Consider the following 23,189-nt stretch of genomic DNA (forward strand, 5'->3'; position numbering starts at 1 on the left):
TCCTTCATCACCATGCCCACATTTGGCATCTTCTCTGGCTCACAGGTGGCCTTGTTTTATTGGGATTGCTAACCAAGGGAGAGCCAAGTGTGTGGAAGCCCCTCTGCTGAGGAGTGGGAAGGCAGAGCCAGGGTGAGCAGCACCCAAATCCAGCGGGGGACAGGGACAGCACTGCCCTGCTCCCCGTGAACAGCAGGGTACAGTCAATCACCCAGTGGGTATCCCCATGGGCAGGACTGCCAACCACCGTGGAAACCCCTCCTTTCTCCCCAGCCCTGACCCTGCCACCCTGCCCCAACTCTGCTGCCAGCCCAGGGCCACCCAGTGTCCCCGGGGAGGGGAGGGGACCTCACTCACATCTGTCCCTCGGGGGCGTAGGTGGAGCCGGTGATGCTGAACTCGTGCAGGCTGCACTGGGTGCCCTCCACCTTCTCCATGATGAACATCTGCCAGGGAGAGAGGTGGAAACACAGCATTAGGCAGCAAATTTTTGGCACAAGCCTCGTGCCCAGCCTGGAAACCCAGCAGCTGGTACTGTCCCAGTCACAGCCCTGCTGGCACCAGGCTCTGGCCCATCCCTGCTCAGCCACAGCTCCTGGCTGTCCCCAAATCCTTCCAGCTCTCCTCTGCCTTTTCCATGTTTGCCTCCTCCAGCTCTTTCTTTCCCTAGGAGACAAGAGATGCTGAGCCTGCTCCTAAGAAGGTGCCTGTGTTTTTCTTGGAGCAGAGGAGGAGCTGGGTCAAGGTTTCCACTCCTGCCCTGGAAAGCCTCTGCAGGGCAGGATCTGAGCAGGGGTGGCTGTCCCTGCCACCCCTTCCCAGCCACCTCTCAGCCACCAGCCTTGTGCCTTACTGGGATCACAGCTCAGCTCAGCAATAAAACCCCAGTGAGCAAGAAAAGTCCCCCACACTCTATTTTTAGTGATTTTTGCCTTTCAAAATCCTTCCAGTTTCTCTTTTGCTGCTATAATGAGACAAATCCCTCAAACTCTGAAATAAAATTAAAATTCCCCTCTCCCCAAGCTCTCCCAGTCCCCCCTTGTCCTTCTCAGCACAGCCCACCTTTGAGGGCAGCATCCCTGGGAACAAGAGCAGGGCCTGACCCTGGCCGAGGAGAGAGTTCAGAGATGCTTGTTTCTGCTCTTTGTTATTAATGACCCACACTGAAGTAAAAAAGCAACATAATAAATACGTAAATATGTAAATAAATAAATAAAACTGCTTTGGCAAATGCATTTCCCTGGCTGCAGGGAGAAGCCAGGATTTAATTAGGATGCAGAGAAGTGCTGCTCTCCTCAGCTCCATGAACTTGCTGAGTGCCTCCAGAAAGCAAGTGCAGGGAAAACTGTTCCACTCCAACCTGTCTCAAAATAATTGTTTTTTCTCTATTTATTTCCCCTCCGGTTATTTGTGTTGTTCCCCAGGAGAGGGAAGCAACAGATGCTGGAGGAATCAGCAGGCATCACTCAGCACCAGAGATGCAGCAGCTCCACTTACCACCCACTTCTGTGCCTTCCACGTTTCCTCTGGCAACAAACAGAGGTGAGCTTGCTATTATTATTAATTATTGCTAATAAGACAAGGACACCTCATCAATGCAGCCACGTTGGCAGGTGGAGCCTCCCCCACACAGGAGGCGTCCCCAGGTATGAGCTTAGGGCCAAGCCAAGCAATAAAGGGCACGTTCAGGGGAGCACACACTGCCAGCATGTCCAGCACCAGGACACCCCAGGGAGGTTTTCTCACCTCCCTGTTTTACAGGATTAGGTAAATCAAAGGAGCAGGTTCAAAGCACAGATCTCCAGTGTGAATAACTCTGAGCCTAAAACAACCTCACCATGGCTTCCCAGCTGTTTGCAGATATCCATGAGCCCTATCCTGGGCTAATGCCCGTGCCTCAGGTTTTAGCTTTTCTATTTTTCACATTCTGTGCTGCTTTAGTGTGTGGGTCTGAGCTTCATATTAAAGGATGGTGAGCTCTCTGCACAGTGCAGGGAGACAAAACAATTCCTTCTCCAGCTGGGGACCAAGGACAAATGATCCAAATCTCAGGCCCAAGAGCATAAACAATGTGGGCTGAAGAGAGAAAAACAGGAAGGATGGGACTGCATAACCTAAAGCTGGAATTGGACAATTAACTCCAATATGCAGATGGAGCAGAACTTATAAAAGTGAGAGACTCCATGACCATTTGTCCATTTTGGGACCATTTTGCTTCATCTTGGGTGCAGCCCTGGCTGGGCTCTGGTGCTGCCCAAGGTGGATCCATGGAGGCCTTTTAATAAATAAACTTTATTCTTTAACTCTGCCCAGTGTCTGTTCTAGCAGCCTTCACAAGGCATCAGTGCCCTCAGCTCCTTTCCCAGGGCCCATCATGAAGGCCCATCAGCATCCCTGAAATGTTCTGAAGAAAATATTGAGCCAAAGTGCTGCAGAAGAGGTGGCCCGGGTCCCCTGGAGGCAGCTGGGTGTAAACTCAATAAAGAAAACCTATTTCCTTTGGTAACAACCCCCCAGAGATGACAGACCCAGAACCTCAGGTAAGACACCCAGTCTGACACAACATCAAAAGGAACATTCAAAGGCTAAGCACCCATATCCAACACCATCAGCCTTCCAGAGAGCCAAAATCTCCTGGCCTCTTCAGAAAATGGACTCCTGAAACACCAACCAGACTCATTTCTGAAAAAGCTGAAAGCACCCACCCCAGCCACTGATGGCTGTGCCTGATATGGGCCTGTTTGTTTTCAAATGCCCATGGCTACAAAACAATTATTGCTTTCACAATAGCGTCTTTCTTATTAAAAAGGGGAAAAGGGAAATAAAAAACCCACAACATTCCAAGCCCTTTATTTTTCCATGCCTTTTCAAAAAAGGTGCTACATAACCCACAGCAACCAGAGGTTATATCAAATTTCCTGCTGCTCCCAGCTTGCGTGACTGGCCAAGCATGGGGGCAGCCAGGGCACTGCAGAGGTGTTTGCAGGGTTTTGGTGTGATCAGAGGGTCACAGAATGATTTGGGGTGAAAGGGACATTAGAGCTCATCTCATCCCACCCTCCTGCCATGGCAGGGACACCTTCCACTGTCCCAGGCTGCTCCAGCCCTGTCCAGCCTGGCCTTGGGCACTGCCAGGGATCCAGGGGCAGCCACAGCTGCTCTGGGCACCTCTGCCAGGGCCTGCCCACCTTCATAGGAAGAATTCCTTCCTCAAATCGAATCTAAATCTCTCCTCCTTCAGTTTAAAGCCATTCCCCTTGTCCTGTTGCTCCATCCCCTGTCCCCAGTCCCTCTCCAGCTCTCCTGGAGCCCCTTCAGGCACTGCACAGGGCTCTAGGCTCTCCCTGGAGCCTCCTCTCCTCCAGGCTGAGCAGCCCAGCTCCCTCAGCCTGTCGGTGTTTTGTCAGGTTTCCAGGCTGAGAAGTGGGCAGGTTTGTGGGCAGTGGAAACAGTCCAGAGGAAATAGCTGTGTCTTAAGCAGTTAAGAGCAGAACTAAAGTTTCCATCACAAAAATAATATAAATAATATTAGGAGGAATAGAAGGAGGTGGGAATGCTGCAGCTCAGCTGGGGGCTGCTGACAAGTCAGGCTCACAGAGGGGCTGCCCAACCTCTTGTTCTGCACAGGGAGCAGCAGCTCCAGCCAGGGGAACAGAGCCAGCAGCACCCCAGGGCTTCCCCTGCCCTCAACCCTTTAAAGCCATGCCAGTGATTTGGGGTTTTAATGAACAGAGAGGCTGGAAGGAAAATGTAATGACATGCTCACAAAGAGTGCACCCTTCTCCCAGAGGGTTCCAGCATCACTCTTCCTCCCCTGTCCCGTGGGTCCTGCCCAGCCTGGTGCTGTATCACACAGCTGGATGCTGCTGCTGGGTATTTCTGGAAGCAAAGGGCACTTGTGGGTGCACCAGCCCTGGAGCAGCACATGGCAGCAGCTGTGGGCTTGTCGGTGTGAAGGATTTATCTGCACTACTCTGTATTTTCTGTAGTGCCTTTAAAAGAACTACTCATGGAGGCAAGGCAGGATTGCTGTCTGAAACTGTAAGAGCTGTAACCATCAGTCACTATTCCATCAACCAAGCCATGGATCAGCATCATTTTCCTCCTGCACTGGAAGCAGCCCCAGCCAACAGGCACCCACTGGCAACTGGCACAGCCCCTGGGGACCCCCAGCCAGGTCCCCCAGTAATCAGTGACAGGTTTAGACAAACCACAGTGCTGAGCCAAGGCACGGTGCCCTGGAGATTGCACAGCAAACAGTGCCCACACAGCTCCTGGGCTGCTGCACCAGGGATGGGAGCTGGCACATCCAGGCTCTGCTACAAGGTTTGTGGAAAATAAACCCCTTTGTGCTTCTGTCCCCCAAAACGCCAGCAGCCATCTCAGACAGCCAAATATCACTAATCATCTCCTCCCAGACATGGGGTGCCAGCATCATTCCCCCTCCCCCGAGCCCACATCTCCACGTTGGGTCCTGATTTTCAAGTGCCACCTTGCTGTAAAATTAAGGTAGCATGCATAAAAGGCTGCTGCAAGCTTTAAGAGAGTGATTTAAACTGTGAGAGCAGTGAAAGCTGTGATGCTTCCATGTCCCTTCTCCTCCTGCCAGGCTCCCACTGCTCCCAGCTCCATGGTTATTGAATGGTGGGGAGGAGGCTGCTCCTGGCTCCTCCTGCCCTGGGGGAGATGGAGATCTCAGAGAGCCCCAGCTGTGACACAAAACACAGGTTTACTCTGATTTACTAAGTGGGTTTGGGGCTTTGTCACTGTAACCTTGGGTGGACTGGAGGTCAGAGCAAAACCACCAAAGCCTCGGCCATCCTGGGTGGACAGGATCACAAAGTCCCCAGGAAGTCCCCAGCACAAAGCCCCTCATTTTGGGTGGCTCTGAGGGACACAGGTTCATCCCTGCTGACCACTGGGTGTGTCCTGGCTCAGACAGCACCCTGGCCACGAGACCCCAGAACTGGGGGTCCCCAGAGACATGGCACAGCTCTCAAAACCCAGCTGAGGCTCTGACACCAGACCTGAAGCCTTCCAAGAGTCACTGCAGAGCTCACAGAGCTGATGCCAGCCTGAGACAGTGAGCAGGCCCTGCTCAGCAGCTCAGCAGCTGCCCTCACCCTGTTAATGGGCAACTTAATGAAACCACACTCAATTAATACATTTTCCCAGGTTATTGATTGGGTTTGCTGGCTGTTCAGCCCCACGGCAGAGCTGGCTGCTTGGCACAGGAGCATGTCCTGGGCACACCAACAGCTGCCCAGCACAAATATTTACCCACCTGCCACTCCCAGGGCCAGCACAGCCCCGTCCTGCCCACGTCAGCACGGGAATCCCTGTCCCTGAAACATTAACAGCCCTGGCTCTGGGTGCTGGGGCCAGCCCTTCTCCCAGGACTGTGCCCTGGGAGCCAGGATCCAGCCAAGTGAACAAACAGATATTGGAACAGGATTATGGGGAGATGGGCTGGAGCATACTTTGACTTTTCAATTGCTTTTTTTTTTTTTTTTCAGAGTTGCTGGGCTCATTCTGATGAGCCAAAATGACAATTGATGCCAAAACCCTGGCATGCCACTGCCCCACTCTGTCCCTCTCCCTGCCTCGGTACCACCATCCTGACTCTCCTGACTGTGCCACACTTGGTGGCACTTTGTGCCAAGCTCAAAGAGCAAACCTGCTGGTAGGAAGTGTTTGGGTCACTCCTCCTTCTCCTCCTGCAGTGGGCAGAGCTCAGGAGACCCTCAGCACTGGGGTCACCCTGCCCTTGCTTTGCTGCATCACCGGCTCTGAAAATGGGGCTGGTGGGAACCCCCTCCTCATGCAAGTCATGGGCAGTCTGGTCCCTGCTTTGTTCCAGCCCTGTCTTGTTCTGTGTCCCTCACAGGGCAGAAACACCAGACATTTCCACTCCTCTGCAGTTTGTGCTGAGCTAACCAGCGGCCAAAGCCTGTGGCTACTTTGCAAAACTGTCACAGCTTCCCATCACACTATCTGCGTGTCAGAGAGGAGGGATGTTGGCCAGGTCCTTTTTTTCCCAAAGCAACACATTTTCCAAGGTTCTCCTATAAAAACGACACGCCAAAGGCATGTAAAAAGCTTTCCTGACACTCATGGATTAATGGGAAAACTGAGAAGCACTCAGATGGTCCAGGCTTTCCTAATAAGTCACCTCTCCACACGGCCACTTATGTGGGAGCAAAACTCTCTGGTAGATGAGGAACCTTCAAACTCTTCACCAAACCACCCCAGGGCTCCCTCCATCAGAAATGGTTTTCATAGGTCCAGGCTTTGTAATTTTGCATGGTCCAGAATTTCTCACTGGTTAGGTTAAAAACAGGAAGAGGGCAGAGGAGGCTGATTGCATCAGCATCTCCAGGAGCTCTGTCTCAGTGCCACATCCCAGCACGAAGAAACATTCCCTGGAAAGTGACCCCTGAAATGAGACTGCAACACAGCACTTCCACAATGGTGTGCTGGTAAAAGTGAGTTTTCTAATTACCCCCAAGCCAAGAGAAGCCCTGATCCTTATTGACCCTGGCCAGGAGGACCTCAGGGCTTCCTATAAACCCTCCTCCCTGCTAATAAACCCCCACACTGCCACCATGACACAGCTCTGGTGAGGATACAGAGCCCATCATCACAGGATGGGGTGCTCTGAAGTGTGGGAAATGGATTTGGAGAGAATTCTCAGGGCCTGACAGAAGGCTCACACAGTGTGCATCCATATGCAAACCTTGAGATAAGAAATGCTGACTTAGAAATGCCATGGAATAGGACAGACATTGTTGAGAGAGAAATAGAACTAAAAACGAGTTTCAAAGGATGGCCTTGCAAATAAGAATGCATACTTAAGAGAAATAGAACTGTGAAAGATGCATTGTAGTAGGACCCACCAAGGGGTAGTTTTAGATTATTAGCTTTAAGTCATTTACAGCATGGTGTGGCAAGATAGGACAAGAAATGCTTGATAGACCAATAAATGCTTGTAATTAGGAAATAATTGTCTTCTGATTGCGATGGCGTGAATTATAGCATCTGTATCGCCTCACCCTTCTCAGGAAACTGAAAGTGGAATAAAAGTTTTTAAAAGGCCTCTCAGCTGCCCCATCTCAGGACCAGAAAAGGGCTCAGTCCAACACTTCAGCACCCGCCCTGCACCCGTGGCCCCAGCCCCGCTCTCACCCGGCACACGGACATCTGGTTGGTGGTGAGGGTGCCGGTCTTGTCGGAGCAGATGACGGAGGTGCAGCCCAGGGTCTCCACCGAGGGCAGGCTCCTGACGATGGCGTTCTTCCTGGCCATGCGGCGCGTGCCCAGCGCCAGGCAGGTGGTGATGACGGCCGGGAGGCCCTCGGGGATGGCGGCCACCGCCAGCGCCACCGAGATCTTGAAATAGTAAATGGCGCCCCGAAACCAGGAGCCGCCGTGCACGGGGTCGCTGAAGTGGCTGATGTTGATGACCCAGACGGCGATGCACACCAGGAAGATCACTTTGGAGAGCTGCTGGCTGAACTCGTCCAGCTTCTGCTGCAAGGGCGTCTTCTCAGGCTCGGTCTCCACCATCTGGTTTCGGATCTTCCCGATCTCGGTGTACACCCCTGTTGCGATAACGATCCCTACGGCCTTCCCAGCTGCAATGTTGGTGCCCTGGGAAGGGAGGAAAGGACAGGAGGGGATATGTGGGCATGAAACCTCTCGGTTTGGGAAGGGAAAAGGGTTGCTCTTTGTGAAAGGAGAACATGAGATTTTGGTTAAGTGGAAAATGGGACATCTTGGGTTTTATATAAACCCACCCTAAGGAGCAGGAGAGCCCTTCTTGAGAGCTGTAACCCCTCGAGGACATGACTTCTGCCTGAGGAGAACATGAGAAAGGAGGAAACCCAAATTTGCAATAGCTCCAGGCTCAACCACAAACGTCCTCCCCATCCATAATGCATCCCACTTGACGGAAAAAAAAAGAGCTCTGAGATTGCCCAAGGTATTTAAAGGCCTTATGTGCCACAGCCCAAATGGAATCCAAATGAAGAAGGTTCTTATTTTTATGGATTTGGGGCTCTTTTTATGGATTCAGCTGTTATGCATGCACTCCCTTCGTCTGCTCAGAGATCTCCCACATCCACCAGCCTCTGCACTTTGGAAAACCACAGGAGAGGTGGAGAAAGGTGTAAGGGACTTACAGAGAAAAGCATGTTCTTCTTGTCCTGGTTGACAGCCCGGGGGTCAGGGATGGGGTCGGCATGTTTGATCACCGACACAGACTCCCCTGCCAAGACAAGAGGGGAGAGATGGACCACCCATGTTCCCACTCCAGCCTCAGCTCATCCCTGTTCCAAGCCTGCATCACACACCCCATAGCTACCAGAGCAGCACTTTGCCACCAAACTACCCAAACATCCACCACAGGGATGTCCAACCCCACAGGTCACACAGGAAAGCCCCAAGCTTTGTGCCTGGAAGGAAACCCAAGCACCAGACACATCTCACCTATGCTGTGACTCTGAGGACCTGGGAAGGTCCAAGCGTCATCTAAATCTTGCTCTCCCACCCTTTCCCACCCCAGCAAAGCACTTATCCCAGCACCAGTTCCAAAAGTGGCCTCCAGGAAGACAGCAGAAGGAAGCTGCCTCTGCTCCACGAGGCCCACACGCACCTGTGAGGATGGACTGGTCGACCCGCAGGGTGGTGGAGCGGATCTCGATGATCCGGATGTCTGCTGGCACCTTGTCACCAACTGCAAGGACAGGAGCACAGCAGCTCGCTCAGGTGGCACTGGCAGCACCCAAGACCCCGGGAATGGGGACAGCAAACCCTCAACTGAGACCAGCCATGTGCAGGTGCACAGCACCTTCCAGCCTGGAGTAATGAGGGGTGCAGACCCTGGCAAAGGGTCCTGCACTGGGATACCTCATCTCTGCATTTACAGCTTTGTTAAAGCTTCATTTTGTCTGTAATTTACAAACCTGTCCCCAGCCAAACCCTGGTGGTGCCCTGCCTGCTGTGCTGCATCCCCTTCCCCAACATGTCCCTGTCTTTCCTCTTCCCTGCAAACTCTCCCTGCACCCCCATCTTGCCTCTTACTTGCAAAAAAAACAGAATGTCCCCAAGTTGAAGCAATCTGAGCTTCCTAATACCAGTTTTAACCCTGCTTCAGGTTTCTCTGGGCTGACTGGAAGTTGTTAACAGTGGAAAATCTTCTGTGTCCAAGACAAACAACCATCCCTGGCTCTCCTGGCACGACACAGTAGGCACAGGTGAAAGCTACCCCATCTATTGCCACCCAACACCACTCTCCAAGGCACTTGTGCTTCCTTAAAAAAAAAACAAAACATTTTAAGCTGCTTTTCTCGCTGGGTTTCTTCCCCCTGGTTCTTCCTCCTGCTCCCTTATCGGCTGGACACAGCCACGCTCCGATGCTTTGGAAATACTGAGGCCGAGGGAGCCCTGGCTCCCAGCCCCTCCCATCCCTTACACAACACTGCTGGCTTGGCTGCTAACGATGCTCTCAAACCCCAGACTTTAACGAGGCCTTCCTCCCAGGGCTCGTAAACCCCCCCAGAGCAGCAGGAGGGGGCTGGCGCCGCTCCACCACCCAGCCAGTTCTTCCAGCTGCACATCCCAAGGCTCCAGGAACATCAGCCAGACCCCCCTGCTCCCTGTCTGTCCCTGTCACACCTGTCTGGGCACACTGAGCTGGGGGTGGCAGCACAGACCTCCCCAAAACGTCATGCACAGGCTCAGACTGCATCTGTTCAAGGGGGCTGGAGCATCTCAGAGGAAGCAAGGAGCTCCTCTTCCCCTGGGAAAGGCAGGAGGACTCACAAACACGAGCTGAACCTGCAGGGGAAGAGTCCTGCAACATCCAGGGACAGAGAGAGCCCTGGTGCCACAGGGGTGGCACTTGCTCCACGGTGCACAGTGCCTCCTTTATCCCACCTGGCCCGGCCATTAGCCAGGTGCTGAACGTGTGCTGATGCCCCCAGCACCACAAGGCTCTCCAGAGACAGAGAGAAAACAGGAGGCCACTGCCTGGCCGTGGCCACTGGCCCTGCCTGAGCACCACAGGGGTCACAGCAACCCACGGAGCTCCCAAAGAGATGCTCTGCCTGTGCTTCTTGGCAAAGGCAAAAGCTGCCTGCACCAGGACTCACCTCCATGGCCTTGTCACCAAAGGGCAAAACTCAGCTGGGTTTGAGCAGCCTGCCAACCTCCAACCACACCTCCTTGTCTCAGCATAGCAGGTTTCCTGCTCCCTGCTGCCAAATTCCCTGCATTTGCACATGCAAACAGCAGCCAGCCCCTCCTGCCTGTGCTGTCACACATCCAGGGCATCACCTGGATGTCCATGGCACGTTCAAAGCTTTTCCTCCTGGTGTGCTTTCCTATCAGGCACCTGACAGCACCCTCACCACTTTCCATAACCTCCTAAACCCACAATTTGCTAATAATTTGCAAAAGCCCTCCAGAGAGCCCATCTCTTTCCATTCCAGATGCAGTGATGATTGTGCCATTAAAAAGTAATATTTGGCCACTGATGGGCAGGCAGTATGCACTTCATTTGGGGAGAGATGGCAGAATTTTATTCATAATTCATTAGTTTAATTAAAGGCCAGGTCAGCAGCTGGCCTGTATTGTCAGAGCTGGCTTGGGAGTGCTGCCAGCTCATCCAGCTGAGGATCTGGCTGGCTTGATCCTCCCTCCATTATTTTTTTATTCATCTTCCAGCTGAAGCCCAACTAGAAGACATAAATAACAGCAAGCTGGCTGGGCACAGGAGGGATTGCAGCATGTTTCCACCAGCAGGGCCATGAGGAGGAAAGGAGAGGATTACTTTTGTGGCTCTTGGGGTTTACGGCATCATTTTAGGAACAAACAAAAGAGAATAATTGGAATGAATCCTCCTCAGCTCTGCTGGGGCAGGCAGCAGACCCCCAGGCAAGCTGTGCTGAATGCACAGCTCCAACAGAAGGGCTGGGGGGTACAACCCACCCAGAGGAAAAAGCACCCTGCAGCTCGTCCCCTCTGCCTGTCACCCTCCAAGGCACCTCCCCACAGCAGCAGCACCCAGCTCTGGCCCCTCACCCACACCCTGTCCAGAGATGTGTGTGGGAGAGCTGCTTCCAGAAACAGGGAATCTTGGCAGAAAATTAAAAGTTCTCCTAGCTCCTCCAGGAAAAGGGGAAACCCTCCCGAGACACAAAACCTGCGTCACAAATGGATCCTTTCTCCTCTTTTCTGCTGTTCTCTGCTGCCTGGTGCTCAGGCGAAGCCTTGGCAGGCTGAAGAGCCTCAGCTTTGGGGTCCCCTCTGGCCAGTAGCACCTCCCCATCCGAGCCCAGGCCCTGGGGTGGTGGCACCTGCCTGCCACCTCCACGATGTCCCCGGGGACGATGTCGCGGGCGCGGATCCGCTGCACCCCGCTGCGGTCGGCGCGGATCACCTTCCCCATCTCGGGCTCGTACTCCTTCAGGGCCTCGATGGCGCTCTCAGCATTTCTCTCCTGCAAGCAGGGAGGAGCAGAGCTGTTGGTGTTAGAGCTGCTGGTGCCAGCAGGCTCCTTCCCCACCCCCTGCAAAGACAGGAAGCCCCAAACCCCAGCCCTGGCTTTGGAATCCATTTACACCATGGATGGGACGAGCACCTTCAGCCTCTGCACAATGATTCCTGCTGGCTTAAACCACCCCAGATCCTGGACCTTTGGGGCTGATCATCTCATTCTTGGTTTGAAAAGCAGTGTATCCCAACCAACTCCATTTTTTCCCATCCAGCAAGCTCACCTCAGATCAAGCTGCAGATAAATAAATGGCCTTATAATGAATAGGTAGAAAAGAGGAGCACCACTGGCTGAAGTGTTTGCTCATCCCCCAGGAGGGACACAGTGAGGTGAGGGGCAGCAGCCACTGTGGCTTTCTGGTGGACAGAGCAAAGACCTTCCCTTGGAAAAATACATCTGGGCAGGAGACAAGCAGCTTTTGCCTGGATTAGTGCAAGATAAGCTCCAACCTACAAGAATTGCCAAAGAAAGACTGAAAGAACGAGCCAAGAGGCAGCCAGCAACTGAGCATATGTGCAGGGACATGGGGAAGTATGGCCAACATGGAAATTGAACTTTTGGAAAATGAGTTTGCAGGGGCATGAAGCAGCCAGACCTTTAGATGAAGGGTCTGAGCCACGTGGAGCAGAGACCCCGAGGGCAGGCTGGGCCTTACCTGCCACACACCCACCACAGCATTGGCAATCAGGATCATGATGATGACAATGGGCTCCACAAACGCCGTCGTGGTCTCCTCTCCTTCGTCAAACCAGGCCAGGATCTGGTGGCAAGGGAAAACAAGGAGCACAGTGCGGTTCAAACAAGAGCAGCAACATTTTAAGAAGGATGATGGAAACAAGAGCCAAACAAGGTGGTTATTTGCTGCAGAAGAAACAACCTGGAGGTGGCCAGAGCCACACGGCTTGGTCAGAGTGGAATTGCCACGTCCCACATCTGGAACCTCCACTCCTCTGCTGAGATAAGCTGAAGCATTGAACAAGTGGGGCTGGAGCAAACAGCCAGGCAATGCCTGAGTGGGTGTCTGCACCAGGAAAGCCTCTCTCTTTGTTTAGTGCTCCCGTGGGGAGACCATGGCCATGAGCTGATGAATGGAGAGACCAGGCAGCACTGCAGCCCCTCCTGAGCAAAGGTCAGTGCAGCAGCACGAGTTATCAGTGCAGCAAGAGCAGCTCTGCAGAGCAGGGACTGACCTTGTGGCTCCTACCACCCTGAGCCCCCCTCTCCATCCCTCAAAGGCCTCATACCATAGTACAAATGAAGCACACACACAAATATTTCCACTCCATTTAACTGCTCATCGACCTGCGCTGTGTCAACACAGCAGCACCTCTCTGCTCTGTCACAGAGGCACTGGCACAAGGACCTGACCTCTGGCACAGGGCTCCACACCTGCTTTACCTGCAGTCACTCCACTGCATGTTGTTTTGGGAATGTATTAAACCCCACAAGGGACCAGCCTTCCCCCTTATCTACCCATGGGTCACATCCTAAAGGAAGAAACAAGAGTCTCAGCTTTGCCATCCTGCTGCCAAATATAAAAAAAAAACCCAATTGTTCTCCAGCACCTTGGTGGGAAACATCTCCTCATGCAGAGATGCTCCCAAGGTAGATTGTGAGCAAAATTGGACAGTTCAGTGCTGTGCACAGCAAACCAGGCTCAAATCATCAGCCCCGTGCAAACAGAAGGCAGACCAGGGAGCAATTTGATATCACTTTTGGTGCTTTTTGATCAGCATTACTGAAAAATCCCCCAGCCCCATCTTTAGGCAGACACAGTGCCACTATGCCCTAGGAACCACTGCTCTGCTGCTGCATCTCCTTCATGCCACAGGCAGCTGCTCTCCATTCCTCCTTGGATGTCAGCCCAGGCTGTGTGTGCCCCAGGAGGTGCCACCCCGAGCCCTGGGTACTCACAAAGGACAGAAAAGCTGCTATCAAAAGGATGCGGACGAGTAGGTCTTCAAACTGCTCCAGTACCAGCTCCCAGAGGGACTTTCCTGATGGGAAAACACGAAGCCAAGCACAGTCAGTGCTCAAAAAAATCCCCAGAAGACAGGCAGGCCACTGAGGCCCTAAGACCCACAGAACTACATCCCTGCTTGCTTCAGGGCTGCTCCAGTGCCCCTGGGCCATGGGCATTGGTGAGGACATGCAGAATTGCAGTGGGGGCTTCTCTCTGAAATGGAATGCTTCCATTTCTGGCACTGCCCTGCTTTTACTGGGCCTGGTTTTAAAAATCCTCCTATTCACAGAGGTAGCCTCACCACCACAGGTAAGTTCTACTGTTGTCCCAGCTTTCTCTGGGATTGCAACCAAGATTAAAAGACCCCAAAGATTCCCTATTCCTTGTCCCCAGCACACCTCACCCAGACTCAAGGCATGTGCTGCCACCCCAGCCCATGACTTACCTTCTTCTGCAGGGAGCTCTGTGGGTTTTCATCGACAGCCCAAGGAGCACAATACAGCAACAAATGAGAACAATAAAAAGATCATTAGTGATTTGGACCCAGACTAGCAACCCCTTCCCTTATGCCCAGCAGTTCACTCAGTACCCCAAAATGCAAATTCTTCTGCACAAATTCCCACATCAAGACAGCTTGTCTTCAAACTTCTCAGTCCAACACCAAGTAAGCAGCCCTGGAAACATCATTTCCCTGCTGCAAGTGGCTGTGGCAGCATTTGTTCCTACACTCAGCCTGCCTAAGAAAATATTCTTCAGGAGCTGCCCTCTCCAAATCCAAGACACAGAAGTCCAACCATCCCATAAAATGCCCTGCCAGAAACCCAATACAGCCCCACTGGGGACTGTAACTTTCAGACCATATTTCCTATTAATCTGTTGTACTTTACAGCTTGCAACGCTCTAGGAAACAAACCCAAAGGTGATGCTCAGCTGTTCCAAGCTGTCCTCCTGAACCCACCCAGTGTGTGCAGAGCCTCCATCCACACTGCTCCAGACAAACACAAGCCCAGGCACCTGCAGAACCTGAGAGAAACCCAGGGGCTCCAAAGACCCATCACAGTATGCCCAAGATTCCCACATCCCCAGAGGTGATCATGACCTTTGCATTCAGTGACAGGTCCCATGACCACTGGACAAGGTGATGCCCTAACATTTTAGCTTTTTTTTTTTTTATATATATTTGTTATCCTGCAGTTCTTTAGTGTGTAACTCTAAACTCCATGTGCAGTGTGAGCTGCTACTTTCCCATTTTGGGCAGACACAGCAATTCTTCTCCAGGCCTGGCAATCAAGGACACCTCACTGCCTCAGGCCTTGAGAGATGGAAACAAAAGTGAGTTGGGGGAAGCCAACTTGGGTTAAATGACTTCATTACCTGAAGCTGGAATTGGGAGATCAACCCCCAATATGCAAATGGACCAAACCTACAAAAACATGAAAACCTGTGACCCACTGTCCATTTTGGGTGTAGCCCCTGGGGGGCTTCATCTGCCCTAAATGTACCTGAAGGCCCTTCAATAAATATAAATAAACTGCTTTTTATTCTCTTAACTTTGTCTGGCCTCTGTTTTCAGGTAGTCTCAAAAAGGCATCAAAATTCAAACCCTGGAACCCTCCAAGGGAATCCTCCTGCTCCGGGGCAGCAGGGGTGTGCTGGCCCTGCTGTGGGCAAGGTTGGGCCCAAGACTGTAAGGTCCTCACCCAGGGAGGGCTCAGGAGTGACCCCCCTGATTTTGGTGGCTCATGGGGGCTTGTCTCCATTTGCACCCATTAGAATTCCAGAGTGGTTTGGGTTGGAAGGGATCTTAAAGCTCATTTTGTGCCACCCCCTGCCATGGGCTGGGACACCTTCCACTAGCCCAGGCTGCTCCAAGCCCCATCCAGCCTTGTCTTGGATGCTTCCAGAGACAGGGCAGCCAGAGCTTTTCAGGATAACCTGTGCCAGGCCCTCCTCATCCTCACAGGGAAGAATTCCTTCCCAGTGTCCCATCCAACCAGACTCTCTGGCAGTGGGAAGCCATACCCCTCGTCCTGCCACTCCATCCCTTTTCCAAAGCCCCTCTCCAGCTCTCTTGTAGCCCTTTTAGGCACTGGAAGGGGCTCTGAGGTCTCCCCAGAGCCCTCTCCTCTCCTCACATCCCTCAGTGTACTTCTGCACCCCATGGGGGTGATGAGAAACAGGGGGCAGCTCTGGGTTAATGGCTACACTCAATGAACTCAGAGGTCTTTTGCACCCTTAACAGTTCTATGATAAAACAAAATGTTTTTCCAACTCCTTGTGTTTCTGGGAGGGAATAAGGGACCAGAGGAGTCCAAGAGGAATCAGCCCGAGGCAGACACTGATGCCCCACCACTGTGGCTGCCCCCAAACACCCCCAGTGTGAAGAAGCCCTAAGTGAAAGCAGGATGTGAAACCTGCCCATCTGTTTTTCATCACCTATTTTCATTCAGAGGAATTAGAAAAAAAACCAAACCAAACCTACCTTCACTAAACCAACCAGTGAAAACAAGAAGCCTGAATGTGTTCATGCTTCAGACTGTCCCAGGTCCTCAGTCCTCACAGACACACCCACTGTGAGCTGTTTCAAACCCACATTCCCCCTGGGTCAGCCTGCTCTGATCCCCTGCCACTGTGAGAAACAGACCAGTACACAATGCCCATAATTATTTTTATAGCAAAGAAAAAAAAATAATCTTGGAGCACCTTTAGTGTTTCGACTCACTCTACAGAGCGTGTCAGAGCAAAGTGGCTCTTGGCCTCTCACAGCTCCTCTCCACCCCCAGCTTCCTCTGCCCAGCCCAGAGAGCCTCCAAAATTAAAAGTAGAAGAGATCTGCTGCTGCTGTTTCCATCCAGATCCACTTTAAAGGGTGCAAGCGTGCAAGGTGAGAGGGCTGAGGGCGGGCAGGTGCCCTGGGGAGGCAGCTGGGGTCCCACAGCTCTTGGGCGTTCCCCCTGAGCAGCCAGCTGGAGAGCACCGTGCTCTCAGTGCTTCTCCCACACTGGTTTGCAGGAGGACTGGCAGCAGGGCCCTCCACAGAGCCAGGGCTTTGCATGAGATCCAGATTAAAGCACAGAAAGGGTTTCTGTGAGCTCAGGAAACACGTGCACTGGGGCAAGCACTGCGGTGACACCGCTGGCACCAAACCTCAAACGCAGCAGCGCTGCTGCAGGCGCCTCCCAAAGCCCCAGGTGTGAGCACAGTGATAACCAGGCAGCTCCTTCCACCACTCTTCAAGCAGCAGCTCAGCACCAAACACCCCGAGAAACAGGGCAGGAAGTCAGAACAAGCCCACAGGTTTGGGTGTCACTGATAAAAACACAATGGAAAACAGGAAAGTTTGGGGCTGGAGCTTCTTCTTGACACATCCAAAGTCTCACTAGAAATAAGAGGGTTTGTACTCCCCAAACCCCAAGTTCTGTGTCAGTCAGCCCCATGGCTGTGCTGCCATGTCCCATCCTGCCAGGAAACCCACCACAGGTAGGGAACCAGCAAAATCCCAAATCTGCCATTCCCTTGGGACAACATGGTGAGTGCAAACAGACTGAAATGGAAACTCCTGGCTGGCACCTGCATCGCCCCTTTCTTGGAATGGTGGCTCAGCACAGAAATCCAGCCCTGGGCACGAGCTCACGAGCTCCCTGATACAGCCAGAACAAAATGCACCGACACCATCAAGAGAGGAAAGTGGTAATGGTGGCTCAGAGAATCCCAAAATGGGTCACCCACATGTGCCATAAATATGAGCTGAGCAGTCCCATCACAGGACACATCTGTGGCTCCTGTGCTCCTCCTCTTCTGCACGGCAGCTTTGGAGAGCAGAGCCAAGAAAGGGGAGATATCCCAAGGGGTGGTGGGAGCCTGGATGCCACGGGGCCATTCCCACCAGTAGAAGAGCACTGTCCCCTCTGGGTTAAGGCACCCCCAGCCCCACCACCTCAGAGGGCTTTGCCTTGCAGGGACACAGCCACAGCTCCAGGGACTGCTGGGCATTTGCAGCTTGCTCTGAGCTTGTCACATCACGACATCTCTCCTCGCTGTGCCATCACCTCACCTGGTGACGTTTGGCCCATTCCAGGCTGCAGAATATCCCTACAAGGTGCTCTAAGGGCGTGCAAGGAGCCCGGCCACCCTGGGCAGACGCGGGGCTGGCGTCGGGCTATTTTAGCAGGAGGTGAATCTCCAGCTCCTGCCAACTCAAACAGGGCTGGCAGCCCACGGGCTGGCGCCTGCAGCGTGGCAGGGCACGGCAATCAGGTGATGAGAAGGTAAATAAACAGCAGAGCCACCCACGGGCACGGGGCTCTGTGACAGCCCCGTGTCCCCATGGGGACCGGCCCCGCTCTCCCGGCCAAAGCAAACACGGGCTGGGGCAGGGTGGCACTGGGGAGCTTCAGGGAAATGTCTGAGTTTCTCCTGCTGTAACAGGAGCCAAAATCCCTGGAGCACATCCCTACAGCAGCTGGTGTTTCTCCATCCTGCCCTGAGGTGCTGCATCCCACTCTGCTTTGGGGGAAAGCGAGGAACAAGGTGACACTCAGAGCCAGCACGTGGCAAAGCAACCCCTGCACATTCGAGTCCAGGATGCAATCCAGAACAGCAAACATCCTGCAGGGTGAACACTGAAATTCCATTCTCCCTCACCATTCCAGGAGCTTCCCTCGGATAAAATCAGATTTCCCTCATGGGAAACACTTCTGCCCCAAAATGATGTGGGGAAGAGCATGGGAGAATAATGATGAGCATCACGTCCAGGCCCAGCTTTCTGCTCTAAATAACTTAATTCAAGCTATATTTCTATGTTGTAAACACTTTTTTCCCCCCTGCCTTTAATATCTTTTCCCTTATGCAGGGAAGGGGAAATAGATGCACAAAATAAAGGATGCATCCAATTCTTTTGGATTTCGCTGATAGGCAGTAAAAAAGTAGTGAAAAGGGTAAGAAAACCCTAAAACAACCCCAGCTGGGAGAACAGCTCCTGTCCTGTGACATAAAGCAGGGCTGCTCTGGGATCCTTCCACCATCCCACAAGACAGCAGGCAGGATAAACTGTTATTTTAACTGGCTGCCTTTCCCAGGGCTGCAGGGGAAGGATCCCATCCTGCAGGGATGTCTGCTCTGCCTCACCCCCGCTGACAGCCAGCACTGCACACCTCCACTCCCCAGAACTGCTGGGCTGCACGGGCAGGACAGGCTTTGCTGGGCTCTTATAACACACACCCAGCCCATAAATGCCACCCGAGGATGGAGAGCGGGGCTGCTCCTCATCCTTGAGGTGAGAAGTGTGAAAAGCAGCGTTTGGGAGCCGTGTGCCTGGGTGTCTCAGCGTTATCTGGGATGCAAACACTCAAAGCCCAGTGGTGCTAATGCTCCCCGAGGACAAAACGCAGTAATCCAGGGGCTTGGCTGGATATGACTTCAACTCACCCACTCAGCTTCTGATTTATTGAAAAAATATGGATATTGATCTAGTACCAATATCCAACTGTGATGGACAAAAACTCTCTAACAGTTTAAAGTTAGAGAGTGTATGTTTATTCGACACTGGGCAGTGTGCGGGATCGCTCCCAAATCCACACCACACCTTCCAGGTGATTACAGGGTCTTTTTATCCATACAAGTATTGAATACCCAAAATACAAATCCATATTCATAATTTTGGTACATCCCATTCCCCGCTTCATATGCTAATCACTCCAAAAGCTATTAAGCATGCATAGTTTGTTCCTTGAAATGGGTCAGTGTCCCTTTCATGGGGAGGGGTCCCAAAATGAGGAAGTCAATGAAGTCTTCCTCGTTCTGACCTTTCTACCTTTTCAATGCAGATATGACAAATGAACTCTTGGTAGAACTCTCCCATTTCCTTTTCTTCAGTTGGTTTCAGAACAGAGGAGGCCACACTTGTCTTATGTTCCTAAAAGCTATTTGTCAGTTTGTATATTCTTCATTATAAACCCAGCTAACTAAACATTATGCTGACAAGCAATCAATTATTAGTTAACTACTAACTCCTTACTTCATCTAGGCCTACTCATTTGTTATTATTATTTTAATTAACTCTAGTAAGGCTTATTTCTAACTAAAACCTTAGCTCCTCTAAAGTCTCTAAATTCCTTAAAATTTACGTTTCACTTCCCTTTCTGCACAGCTCCCGAGCAGGCAGCAGCCCCGAGCCAGCCCTGCTCATGTGCCAGGGCACAGTGGCACCCTCAGGGTGCAGCTGAAGGACAGTGCCTGCAGCTCCTCTGCACCCACATCCCCACGTGCTGCTGCACCAGCGCGGGGGCAGAGCCCCAGAGCTCGCTCAACCTCTCACCAGAAAAGCCCCAGAGTCAAACCCCATCAGCCAAGCAGCCACCCGAGACCCAGCAGGGCCAGGGGCTGTCCCGGGCACCCCCTTGGCACGGGGGGCACTGAGCCCAACCAGCCACGCACGGAAAGCCCAGCCCTGGGCAGGCACAGCTGCAGCGAGAGCGTGGGAGCCCCCAGGCCTGCAGCTCGGAGAACTTTGGGCTTGGTTTGGGGTTTTGCATGCTGGTGAAATTTTTTTTTTTTTTTTTTTAACTTGTGTTTTTAAAGAAAAATTTTGTAGTTTTTTGATGTTTGGTTTTAAGGTAATTTATTGTTATTTAATAGATTGTGTTTTTGGGTTGTGGTTGTTTGATTCGTGGTTTCGGTAGAGACGTATATATTTTTGATACTTTGGTGTTTTTTTGGTTTTGGTTTTTTTTTGTTTAGGGTTGTTGTTATTTTTTTATGATATATTATGTATAATATGTTTATAGTTATTTTTTAATATTTATTATTTATATTATTAAGTGGTTTTAATTTTAAATTAATTTGTGAATGTTAATATTATTAAGAATATGGAGGTAAGGAAGAAGAAGGAGGAAGAACAGGATCAGCCCCCTTTCTTCCATCTTAGAATATCTGACCCCCATGTACAAAGTAAAAACCCCCCTGTACAGGTGTTAAAACCCCCCTGTACAATACTAAAAAATTTCCCCTCTGTTTTGTAACTACTTTTACTATACTATCTAACCTTTTGTGACTGTTTGTTCCACCTTCAAAGTTGATAACTCATTCCATGGCTCAAACCCAAAATCACAGCTGTTTCCAGCTGCCTGCCAGGGTCTAAAACGCTTCTGACCAAGGCCTGGAACCTCTAAAAATGTCTGAGGGACATTTTGAGTTCCCACATGCAGCAAGCAGCATTTCCAGCCCTGCTGAGCCTCTGCCACCCAAGCAGCACAGGGAATAAAAATAATCCTGCATTAAAACCACCCCAGGGGCGCGGGCACAGCACCGGGGGCACAGAATCACAGAAGGGTTTGGGTTGGAAGGGACCTTAAAGATCATCGTGTTCCAACCCCCTGCTTTGGGCAGGGACACCTTCCACTCTGTCAGGTTGTTCCAAGCCCTGTCCAAGCTGGCTTGAACACTTCCAGGGATGTGGCATCCATCCCCATCCTTGGGGAATGCCACAGCCAAGCCAAGCTCTGCTTTGTACCACAGCCTGGTACAATCCCATGGGATTCAGCCCTTCCCCTGTCCTCCACCAGCCCCAGGAGCTGGTGCCAAAGCCACAGGTGGTTTCCTCCTGTGCTCTCCCCTGCAGGGCAGAGGCACTGGTGGCTCTGGTGTGCTGTGGGTGGGGAGCCCCTCCAGCCCCAGCACCTTATTTGCCTATCGCCTCACAGCTGCTTTTTCCGGTGTGCCAGGTGAGCTTTGCTTACACCAGCGACAGCCACTCATTCAGGGCTGCTTCAAAAGGCACCAGAAAGATAAAATAAACAAGATACAACCCCCCACTCCCACGGCAAACACCGCTGGTTTGCTGTTTCTGTAATTGCCCAGCTTTCGTCCTGCTCCAGCCACGCCCTGCACTCTGCAAAAGCCCAAAACCCTTCTGGCTGGGGGATCCACTGCCCCAAAAATAAGCAAATTCAGCTCAGCTGGGGATGGGCGAGTAGCACATGAGGATGGATAGCACAGTTTAAGGGCCAGAAACATCCTTGCTGTTTTCCAGGCAATGCTTTAGGGTAAAATGATCCAACCGCTTTCCTCACTGGCACCTGGATGCTGTCAATGGCTGGCAAAAAATTCAGCCCCAAAAATTTCTGGTTTGGGTCACAAAGCTTCCTGGGGCAGACAGAGCTCCAGACCTGCTGCTCATCCCACCCTCAAACTCACAGGTTCTGAACCCAGCCCAGCACCATCAATCCCCCCAGGACAGTGACGGGGTCCCAGTGGAGAACCCGTCAAGAGGGAAAGCTGAAAGGATCATCTGCTCCTTTTTTGGCCAGCTGGGCTGACCTCAGCAGGTCAGGGACTAGGAAATGCAGTTATCCTGGATGTGCCCCTCAAGAGCAGCAAAGTACCAGCAAACCCAGCCCAGTGCTATCTCCTCCCCAGAAAATCAGAAGTGACATCCCTGTGCTGAAGGAGAAGCCACCACCACCTTGCACCACTGTCCAAGGAGAGGGAAACAGGCATGGAGGAGGGAGTGTGACATCTGAACAATGGTCCAAGAAGCAGTGTGAAATAAATAAGGAAAGCCTCACCCATCCCACTTTAAACTTCCTTTATGCTTGGAAATGGCTCGTCCCCAAAATGCTGGGCAGCACAAGCTTCCCCTCACTGCAGTTCAGGGGGTCCTGGCACAGGGCCATCAACCCTGCCCAGCCCTGAGCATCCTCATCCCACGTCACAGTGAAAAACAAATTGGTTCCCTGCCAATTTCCCACTTATCCCAGAAGGTTTTGCCCATTTGCTCTGAGAAATGAAGCTGCCACTTGGGCTTGCTGCTCCAGTGCCCACGTGGTGTTTGCAAGAATAAATCCTTGCAGACATTGAAAAGAAAAACCTTAGGGAAATGGGACTTGGAGCAATGTCCCCTCACCCCTGTCCCCATCAGCACCGCAGCAGATCCTGGGATCACTCTGGGAGTGGGAGGGAGTGGGAAGGAGGAAACCCATGGCTCCAGCCAGGGATGGATTATTTGAGCAAACTAAAAGCAGCAGTTTGTTCCCTCCTGCACCAACGCAGTGGAAAGAATTTCCAGCTCCGGCTCCCGGGTGGAAAAGCTAAAAATCTGCATTTAAATAGTAACGGTTTTGGAAAAAGAAGAAAACAAACCAAAAACCCCCACAACCACTACAGGAGCTTGAAGAAAATAAAGCTAAAGGTTCCATACATTTTTTTTTTTTAGTTTCGGGGTCATGTTGGGTATTTTTTGCTTCTTCCTACCTCTGCTTCAAGCAGACCCTTTCCATAAGTGCAGAGAAAGGTAAGGAATTGCTTCTGGTTTCACCTGGGAACCTTCTGCCAAAATTACCACAACCCCAACCAAGGGGGTCTTTTGAAGCTGCAAAAACTCCCCCTTGGTGCAACTTCAATATATTCTCTGCAACTTCAATATATTCTTTTCTTCCTCCCTAGAAATATTATTTTATTTCCTCCTTTATCACCCTTAAACTAATTTTCCAGCTAAGTGTTAAGTAAATTTGGAATTTTTGTCCAGTAATGTCTCATTTTTTTGGGGTGCTTGGCTGCTCCCCACATCCCTGAGATGCTCAGCCCCAGCCAGGGGCAGTGCAGTGGGGGATCTGTGCCCCCTCCAGGCACACTGCACAAACTTTGCTCACTTGCAGTGACTCCAACACCCAGTGA

The 23,189-nt window shown here is 51.9% G+C and overlaps 1 protein-coding gene across 2 annotated transcripts in view; it reads right to left on the bottom strand.

Moving 5' to 3' along the window:
• ATP2A3 (ATPase sarcoplasmic/endoplasmic reticulum Ca2+ transporting 3) overlaps positions 1 to 23,189 on the bottom strand; it is a 54,877-nt gene that overhangs the window by 20,106 nt on the left and 11,582 nt on the right. For both annotated transcript variants that reach the window (XM_085557084.1, XM_021550859.2), the window contains exons 2-9: positions 13,963 to 13,980; positions 13,469 to 13,551; positions 12,210 to 12,314; positions 11,362 to 11,500; positions 8,654 to 8,734; positions 8,181 to 8,266; positions 7,186 to 7,650; positions 358 to 446 (exon numbers count right to left, since the gene is read on the bottom strand). In XM_085557084.1, coding sequence (XP_085413210.1) covers positions 358 to 446; positions 7,186 to 7,650; positions 8,181 to 8,266; positions 8,654 to 8,734; positions 11,362 to 11,500; positions 12,210 to 12,314; positions 13,469 to 13,551; positions 13,963 to 13,980 — 1,066 coding nt within the window. The remainder of the gene's footprint in view (positions 1 to 357; positions 447 to 7,185; positions 7,651 to 8,180; positions 8,267 to 8,653; positions 8,735 to 11,361; positions 11,501 to 12,209; positions 12,315 to 13,468; positions 13,552 to 13,962; positions 13,981 to 23,189) is intronic.

The sequence above is a fragment of the Lonchura striata genome, chromosome 19 (assembly GCF_050655825.1).
Source record: "Lonchura striata isolate lonStrDom1 chromosome 19, ASM5065582v1, whole genome shotgun sequence".
NCBI lineage: Eukaryota > Metazoa > Chordata > Aves > Passeriformes > Estrildidae > Lonchura > Lonchura striata.